The sequence below is a fragment of the Bufo gargarizans genome, chromosome 1 (genome assembly GCF_014858855.1).
Source record: "Bufo gargarizans isolate SCDJY-AF-19 chromosome 1, ASM1485885v1, whole genome shotgun sequence".
Taxonomy (NCBI): Eukaryota; Metazoa; Chordata; class Amphibia; order Anura; family Bufonidae; genus Bufo; species Bufo gargarizans.
Genome location: NC_058080.1, coordinates 404,355,746 through 404,365,658, shown reverse-complemented (window position 1 = coordinate 404,365,658; position 9,913 = coordinate 404,355,746). Strand labels below are relative to the sequence as shown.

General features: G+C 41.8%; 1 protein-coding gene across 2 annotated transcripts in view; it reads right to left on the bottom strand.

Moving 5' to 3' along the window:
• Positions 1 to 289: 289 nt before the first annotated feature.
• Positions 290 to 9,913, bottom strand: part of TSTD2 (thiosulfate sulfurtransferase like domain containing 2) — a 36,311-nt gene continuing 26,687 nt past the window's right edge. For both annotated transcript variants that reach the window (XM_044286128.1, XM_044286120.1), the window contains 3 exons: positions 3,998 to 4,156; positions 2,201 to 2,339; positions 290 to 743 (listed from right to left, as the gene is read on the bottom strand). In XM_044286128.1, coding sequence (XP_044142063.1) covers positions 520 to 743; positions 2,201 to 2,339; positions 3,998 to 4,156 — 522 coding nt within the window. In that variant the 3' untranslated portion in view covers positions 290 to 519. The remainder of the gene's footprint in view (positions 744 to 2,200; positions 2,340 to 3,997; positions 4,157 to 9,913) is intronic.

Genomic DNA, 9,913 nt, shown 5'->3' with positions numbered 1-9,913 from the left:
TGGTAAAATGAAGTTATTAGCTGGTGCCATCAGTATATTCATACATATTTGCAGTCCTGAGAACCTGTCATTGAGCAGAGCTGCTTATATTGTATTAGATGGACTGATACAGACCTTCCAACATGTGGATGAACAGGTTTAAAAAGATACTGTTAAATGGAGACCTGCTTCTTTCATTGTAATTCTTACATATTGTACTAAACCAGATCTCATTATCTGTTTATGGCTTGCTAAAGGTATTACATTGGATATTGTTTTATACACCTTAAATATTCAGAAAGTTGTGCGAACTTGTAAAAGCACTTAAATTTATTCTACAGTTTAGGCTAAGTAGATCACGCAATTATATTTGTTTCTTCACGTTATGATTTCAAAGGCATGTGAATACTTATGTAAAGAAGAGCCACTTAAAGCTGCAGTAGATGGATACATTTATCCCTGCAGCTCTGTAACTTTGGCTGGCAATTTATCTTTGTATAAAAAAAAACGCCCCGAAAACCTAGGAATCAATAACTCTAGTTAGACTTTTTCTATCGGAATCTTGGGTCTCGTTTCTGTACATTCACATTCTTCTTTGAATTGTTGCTGGCACAAACTAGTCTTGAGCCCTTTCTCCTGACAGGTAGGACAGCATGCAGTAAGGCCTCCCTCATGACAAGTCAGGCACGTCAGGACAAGCTGGCAGCATCGAGGGGTGGAACATAACTTGTACTTGTCCCATGCTGTGCCACAGTAACGACAGGCTGAGCAAACAAATGCACAGAGAAAATTCAAAGTTAGTCAAATGGAGTGCAGCTCTAGGAATTTCCCCACTACTAAACATCTGAAAGTATCACCTCTGGAAATCATAGCTATGTATAGAATGGTGGGCTCTTGACTTGCCTGCTGAGCAAGTTCTCCACATAGTTGGTCACCAGAGGTGGGACTCACACCTATCAGACATTTATGGCATATCCTGTGAATATGCCATGAATATTTGAGTTGGGAATATCCATTTAACCCCCTAGCACATTAAGATAGGAAAATCCCTTCTGAAAATATCTTCAGAATTTACATCTTGTACATTAAAGTTGCCGCATAACTCGGGTGCCTTATGTGCTCATTTAGCCCCTTAATGATCCGGTTCATTTTAGCCTTAAAGGGGGTTGTCTCATTTATTATGTAGAGAAAGTTAATACAAGTCACTTACTAATATACTGTGATTAACCATATTGCTTCCTTTGTTGTCTGGATTCTTTTTTCCATCACATTATATACTGCTCATTTCCATGGTTACAATCCATCAGTGGTGGTCATACTTGCACACTATAGGAAAAAGCGTCAGCCCCTCTGATGGCCAGGACCATAGGAGCGCACATAGGCTGGTGTTTCTTTCCTATATTGTGCAAGCACGACCACCACTGATGGATTGCAGGTGGTCTGTAACCAAGGAAACGAGCATTGTATAATGTGATGGAAAAATGAATCCAGCCAGCAAAGGAAGCAATATGGATAATAACAATATTAGTAAGTGGCTTGTATTAACTTACTCTACATGATAAATGCCACTTACTCAAGTGAGACAACCCCTTTAAGGTGTGAAAAAGTGGGATTCTATTATTGAATAGAAGCAAGGAGGCATGGAAAGAATGTGAGGAGACAAGGGAGCAGGAGCAGAGAAAGCATACATTTTATTACTGAAGAGAGACGACAGGGTCAAGGAGAAGAGTTTAGGAGGTTGAAGCACACTTCAGTATGAAAGGGAAGATGGAAAGGAGGCATGGGGGGACCATAATATATTTTACTACCGAGCATGGAGCTGAGGGGTGCACTGCACTGTTGCCCAAGCTTTATTTTACCTTATCTCCTGCCACCCTGATCTGACAGGAGAAGGTGCAGAGGGAACCAGCTGCTACTAAAATTGAGACCTGAATAGTGTTCGGTCAAAACAGGACCTTTTCTACTTGAAGAAGCACAGTTCAGAAAAATCAGTGTAGGGGTTAAGAAGAAAAAGGGCCTCTGAAAGCAATGGCTGCAAATGACCATCAAATCTTCATAAAGGGTTATCAGAGAAATTTTTTAATAAAATATGTATCACATTTTCTAGAATTTTTGCCTAATATTAGAAACTAAAGCTAGTTTTTAATGATAGTTATGAGATTTTTATTCACTCTGCCTCATTGACATAAAGACTACTTAGCTGCCAGAAATCAGTACTTACTAGATATGATGTCATCATTAGAAGATATTGTGAAGCGTCCATCAAAGACAAACAGCTTCCCTCTGAAAAATCCATCTGGAAATTCTTCTAGGTATCTATGAATGCCTCCTTTAAGTTGGTACACTTCTTTGCACACAGCCTATTATAGATAAATAGAAAACAATAAAGCATGTGCTTTACATGGGTATTCCGTTGTGTGAAGTTATTCCTAATCCACAGAATAGGGGATAACTATTAGGTCGATGGGGGTCCTATCGCTGGAACCCACACCAATCACAAGAACGGGAACCCCGTGCCCTGTGGAGCCCTCTGAAATGAATGGTGCAGCTGGTTGAACAGGCACGCAGCCTCTCAAATTCATTTCTATGGGAATTTCAGAAACAGCCTGGTATAGCGCTATTTCATCTGTAAGAACCATGTGACTGGTAAACGAATTGTAAGACCACTGCACTTTGTGGTGATCCGCAAGCGGTTTTGCTCAATGGTAGTTGGTCATGCAGCACAGTACCGCAACATGTGAACCCAAGCCTTAAAAGGGGTTTTTCTACTTCAGCAAATAGCATTTATTATGCAGAGAAAGTTTCCATGGTTACGACCACCCTGCAGTCCAGCTGCAAGGCTATGCTTGTACACTATAGAAAAAAGCACCAGCTTACATGAGCTTCCACGGGCCGACCACCAGAGAGGCTGGCATTTTTTCTTATAGTGTGCAAGCACGAGCACCACTGCTGGATTACAGGGTTGTTGTAACTATGGAAACGAGCAATGTATAATGTGATGGAAAAATGAACCAAGCCAGTAAAGGAGGCAATATAGAGAATAACTATACCTTGTATTAACTTTCTTTACATGATAAATGCCACTTGATGAAGTGAGACAACCCCTTTAAAACCGCCCGGTCAACTATCAGTGACAGAGCTATGTACACATGTAAAGACACCGAGGCATCATGCACACGAACGCATTTTTGGTTTGCATTTTTTTTACAAATCAAATGCGGACCCATTAATTTCTATATGGCTGCAAAAACAAATGTTATATGTGTGCTGTCCGCATCCATTTATCATGTAGAAAAAGTTAATACAAGGCACTCACTAATGTACTCTGATAGTCCATGTTGCCTCCTTTGCTGGCTTGGTTCATTTTTCAATAACATTATACACTACTCATGTAAGCTGGTACTGTTTTCTATAGTGTGCATGCACGGCCACCGCTGATGGATTGCTGGGTGGTTGTAACCATGGAAACTTTCCCTGCATAATAAATGCTATTTGCTGAAGTAGAAAAATGCCTTTAATAGCAATGGAGAATTTATAACTACAACCAGCACAATTATGAAGGTGCAAATTGCAATCATCGCATTAGCGATATGTTTAGCATAAAGTGGAAAATGGCAGCGAATATAGGTGAGCATATAATATAGAGAGCCAAAACATAGCAGCACAATTTGTGAATAAACTCAGATTTTGTTACCATTCAGCAGCATTTTCATCTTTATATGAAGAATTGCGGAGATTTACCAAAATTGGTGTAAAGAAAAACAGGCTTAGTTGTCCATGGCAACCAAACAGATTCCACCTTTAAATTTTCCCAAGGAGCTCTGAAAATGAAAAGTGGAATCTGATTGGTTGCTATGGGCAACTAAGTCTGTTTTCCTTTACACCAATTTTAAGAAATCTCCCCCAAATGTCTCTCTTTTCATTCCTAGCATCACTGGTTTACATTAGCAAAAGTAAATATAATGATAGTTGGATAAAGACTAAAAATAAGAGGAAATCAAGAAAATGATAACGTCACCTTTGACCTGAGATAAGCAGAACCACGCTCACAGCGAATTCCTCCAGTACAGTACATCAACACAGTTTTATCTTTAAACAAGTCCAGATTTTGATCAACATAGTTTGGAAAGTAGCTGAATTTTCTGATGTCGGGAGCTAGGCAGTTCTGAAACTGACCCTGAAATGAAACACAAGTAAATGTAACAATTGTTCATAATGATGACATCATCAAGAACCAAGGCTACATGCACACAACAGTGAAAAACGGCCATGTGTACATTTTTTTAACGGCCATCAGACTGTTTTAAGACCAATAGTAATCTATGGGGTTATTCACACAGCTGTTTTTTTTTGACTGTCAGTGAAAAACGGACATAAAAAATAGAACATGCTCTATCTTGTCCATTTTTCACTGACTGACAGCTCCCGTATAATTGAATGGGTCCATTTCTAACAACCATTTCTCAGAAAGGCATCAGTGGAATAAACGTCCGTAAAAATTTTGTAGCATGTATGTAGATGTCAATTTTATGTACATATAATCATTACAATCATGTTTCTAGTTCTCCAAGTGATAATACTCAAATTTAACAATGATAAAAGTAGTAATATTGGCCATTTCTACATAGCAGATATTACTATGGTCTGTCTAATTGTTCACACTGGTCATCAATAGGTCCTGTGAAAATAGGATTCATGAATGATGTTTAAAAGGACCTCTTGATAATGAATCCATCAGGTTTCCTTTAACAGGAAGACTACATTATTCTACCTGAGCAAGAGTATACCTGGAGGGAAGGGAAAGCTGACATCACAGTTAGGCCTCATGCACACGAATTGCGGTCCGCAATGCACGGGCACCAACAGCGGGGCAGCCGCATGCAGATCGCAGACCCATTCACTCCGTAGTGCTTCCCATCCGTGCCTCCGTTCCGCAACGCATCTCCCGGATTGCGGACCTATTCAAGTGACGGCAACGGTGCCGTGTGCATGAGCCCTTAAAGGGGTATTCCCATCACAGACACGCTCCTATCTCCAGGATGGGCTCCCCAAAGTTAAGGAGAATCACTGCGCAAGCGTGACCACTATCATTCACTGCTATGGGAGTCTGAAAGTAGCCAAGCATTGGCTTGGCTATTTCCAGCAGTCCCACAGAAGTGAATGGAGAGAGGTTGCCACCCATGCGAGGTGTCTCTCCTTCACTTTGGGGAGCCCGTTCTGGAGATAGGCGCGGGTCCCAAAGGTGGGACCTCCACTCAGCTGACATTGGTGGCATATCCTAGTGATATGGCACCAATGTCTGAGATGACATAACCCCTTTAATATGATCAATTTACACAAGAGTAGCAGGGATTAAAGGGGTTGTTCCTGTTTAAAAATGAAAATAATCATTATCTACCTTTCCAGCCACTCCAGCGCTCACTGCTGGTATTTCTGTAAAGCAAACGTGTCCTGTCACAATACAAATGCAGTGCAATCTGCAGGCAGCGTGTTATAGACCAGCTCAACATGGTGTTGGTGTTTGAGCTGAAGGCAACATGTTATAGAGCGGAAGGAACTGAATAGATTGATATATACAGTAGTTTTGTGGGAAAAGATTCAGTATAATCTGCATTTCATTCATTTAAATTCTAAGCTTTTTTTAAAGGGGTTATCCAACCCCTAAAATGCCTCCCCTTACGCCCTGGCCACTCATACAGATTGTACTTCCCTGGGTCCTGGGCGCCAGTGTCGCTTCTGACACTCACACGTCTGCCGCTGCATCTCTCCGTCGAGCGGATGAAAACATCGGGCGTTCAGCCAATCACAGGCCTCGACAGGAACGAGCCTCCCTAGCATCACCTACGATGCTAGGGAGCCTCGTTCCCATCGCGGCCTGCTATTGGCAGCATCCCCCACCCCACCCCCGACACCAGATGTTTTTATCAACATGATGGGGAGATGCAGTGGTGGCCGTCAGAAGCGACGCGGGTGCTGGGGAGTGGGATAAGTATAATCTCTGTGAGGAGCACAGACGTATGGGGAGGCATTTTAGGGGTACGATAAACCCTTTTAAAGTTACTGAGGCAGTCCCATCAGTGACTGACAGCTATCTCCGTATGCAGAGTAATAGGAGGGCTCTCAATCACTCCTTCACTTCAAAAGGTCAGAATGAGTAGGAATATAACCCTTTTAGACATGGTGATTTTCAGTTTTTGCATTTCTGTTTTTTTTTTTAAGAAAAAGTTGCACTTTCACTATTTAATATTGTCTATGAGATCGAATTGGAAAGAAAGCAATTCCATCATAGTTGTATGGGTTTTGTTTTTACGGCTTTCTCTGTGCAGTAAAAGTGACCTGTTCACTTAAAACATAATTAAAACTGTAAATTGTTGTTATCGCACTGACCTGGAGAATTAACACTGAAAAAAAACCTTTGGTAAAAAATATTTTTTCTTTATATTGCCAAATTCTGACTCGGATACGTTTTTTAGATTTATGTCTTTAAAGCTGTGTGAGGGCTCATTTTTGCGGACCAATCTGTAGTTTTCAATTATATCATTTTGGAGTATATATAAACTTTTTCATCGCGTTTTTCCATTAAGGAATTCACTGTACAGGATAAATATATTTACATTTTAATAGTTTGGGCAATCTCTTTTTTTTTTTTTTTTTTTTTTTTTTTATTGTCTATTTTTAATGTGGAGAAAGGGAAGTGATTTGAAATATATATATTTTTTAAATCTTTTTTACTTCCTATTTTAACCTGTTGGCTACCAGCAACGTACATGTATGGAGCGAAAGGCAAACATGGCGCCCGCTCGGACGTGCAGTGGGTGTCCTGGTCGGCAGGTCTCTGCTGTTTCAAACAGCAGAGACCTGCCGCTAATTACCGTGACCGGCAATAATGCCGATCGCGGTAATTATAGGCTTTAGATGTAGTATTCATGCTGCAATTATTTTGGCCACCAGAAGGCAGGCCAACATAAGAAATGAGCAATTCACAGTAATAAAGTAATTTAAAAAATACACGGTTGTTCAAAAAAAAAAAAAAAAAAGATTTTATAGGCTCATATATGAGCTTCAAAATCCCAAAAAAAAAAAATTAATGTAAAAAACTATATACCTGTATTTTTCGCCGTATAAGACGCACTTTTTTCCCCCCAAAAGTGGGGGGAAAATAGCAGTGCGTCTTATACGGCGAATGTAGCTGATTTTGCCTTGTTTTCAATGATACACCCGCCGCGATGCCGTGTGGCGGGTGTATCAGCTGTGAGGGAGGAGGGGCTGGGGGCGGCATCTGCATTTATAATGAAAGCGGGGCCCGTGCAGTGACTGTATTCTACTACACGGGCCCCGCTTACTGTATAATCATATCCCTAATAGTTAATTGTTGTATGCATGTAAAAGCATAATGAGCGTTAATGAGCGCTGTGTATTACTTACAATTAGAAGCGCTCGCCGTTCGGAGCAGAGAGGAGGGAGGAGGCAGGCCGGGAGGACGGGCGCTGGCAGTGTGAGTCATACGTCACGCGCCTGCGCCGCCCACTTTATGAATGAAGCAGGCGGCGTGGGCGCATGACGTATGATTCACACTGCCAACGCCCGTCCTCCCGGCCTGCCTCCTCCCTCCTCTCTGCTCCGAACGGCGAGCGCTTCTAATTGTAAGTAATACACAGCGCTCATTAACTCTCATTATGCTTTTACATGCATACAACAATTAACTATTAGGGATATGATTATACAGTAAGCGGGGCCCGTGTAGTAGAATACAGTCACTGCACGGGCCCCGCTGTCATTATTAAAGCAGATGCGACCCCCACACTTATGGAGGGGATCTGTGGATGACACATAGCATAAGGTGCTATATATGTGTCATCCACAGATCCCCCCCATAACTGTCATACACAGATCCTCATCCTCATAACAGTGCCATCCAGAGAGGATCCCCCATAAGTGTCACCCACAGATCCCCCATAACAGTGCGTCACCCACAGATCCCCCATAACAGTCAGTCACTCACAGATCCCCCATAACAGTGAGTCACCCACAGATCCCCCATAACAGTGCGTCACTCACAGATCCCCCATAACAGTGTGTCACTCACAGATCCCCCATAACAGTGAGTCACCCACAGATCCCCCATAACAGTGCGTCATCCAAATATCCCCATAACAGTGCGTCACTCACAGATCCCCCATAACAGTGCGTCACTCACAGATCCCCCATAACAGCGCGTCACTCACAGATCCCTCATAACAGTGCGTCACTCACAGATCCCCCATAACAGTGCGTTACCCACAGATCCCCCATAACAGTGCGTCACCCACAGATCCCCCATAACAGTGCGTCATCCACAGATCCCCCATAACAGTGCGTCACGCACAGATCCCCCATAACAGTGCGTTACCCACAGATCCCCCATAACAGTGCGTTACCCACAGATCCCCCATAACAGTGCGTCATCCACAGATCCCCCATAACAGTGCGTCACTCACAGATCCCCCATAACAGTGCGTCACTCACAGATCCCCCATAACAGTGTGTCATCCACAGACCACAATTAGTTCAAAAACCACCAAAAGCACACCTTTTGGTTCAAAATATTTTTTTTCTTATTTTCCTCCTCAAAAACCTAGGTGCGTCTTATACGGCGAAAAATACGGTACATTTTTTTTTAAAATATATAAAAGTTTAAATCACCCTCCTTTCCATATAATAAAGAAAATAAATACCTAAATAACAAAAAATATAAACATCATGGGTATCACCACGTATGAAGACACCCATACTATTCAAATATAAAAATATTTTTCCAATACGGCGAATGGCGTAACGGAAAAGATGATAATTACTCTTTCCAGTAATTGGATTTTCCATATAGCCTCCACAACGGCACTAAATAGGAGGGTACCCCACCTCCCAGGGACAGGAAACAACGTGGAGAACAAAGATTTAAAAGTCTCCTCCCCTTTACCTTCTCCAATAAATATCCAAGAACTCAGGATGATGCTGAATAAGTATTTTATCTGGGTGAAAGAATATAACAGACAAAATTCAAAAATCAGAATAAATTACAGCAAGCATAATTAGGGTGGGAATTCCCAGTGCCGTTGTGGAGGCTATATGGAAAATCCAATTACCGGTAAGAGTAATTATCATCTTTTCCATATGCCTCCCCAATGGCACTAAACGGGAGGATTAACAAAGGAATCAATCTTAGGGTGGGACTGCTGCAGACAAGATTTTTCGCCCAAAGGACAAGTCCCTGTTTGCAGCCTGATAAATCTGGGTCAATGATGCTGAGGCGGCTTCTGCCCATGAGGTTGACACTGCCCTAGTTGAGTGCACTCTCAGATTTAAAGGGGGAAAAACTCCTTTTTCTTCATAGGCTATGGAGACATTTTAATCTTCAATGCCCCTTGACCTTTATTTTGTCCTGCTTACTGAACCAGTAGACAATATGACTTCCTTATTTGCTTGCAGTTATATTTCCTACTGGCAGTGAAATTTGGAGAATACTTTTGACTAGAAGGTTCATGTTTTAGCACAATTCTGTCGTCTAGAACCGTAAGATAAGGAGAGCTACAAGATAGAGCTTGAATTTCCTCTATTCTTCTAGCTGAGGTAATTGCCATTAGAAAGGCTGTTTTCATGGATAATAACCTAAGAGATTTCATTAAAAGGCTCAAAGGGAGGATCCATAAGGACTGAGAGGACCAGGTTAAAGGTCCCAGGGAGGGACTGTGGACCTAATAGTAGGATAAAATCTGTACATCCCCTTAAAAAAACTTCTGATCAAGTCTAGGTCAGCTAGTTTGACTTCCATAAAGGCACTAAGTGCTGCAACCTGGACTTTTAAGGTACTGACTCTCAATCACTGCAAGATCTTCCTACAAAAAAAGTCTAAAATTACCTTGACATCAGGAGATAAGGTGGAATTCCAAGAGACCCC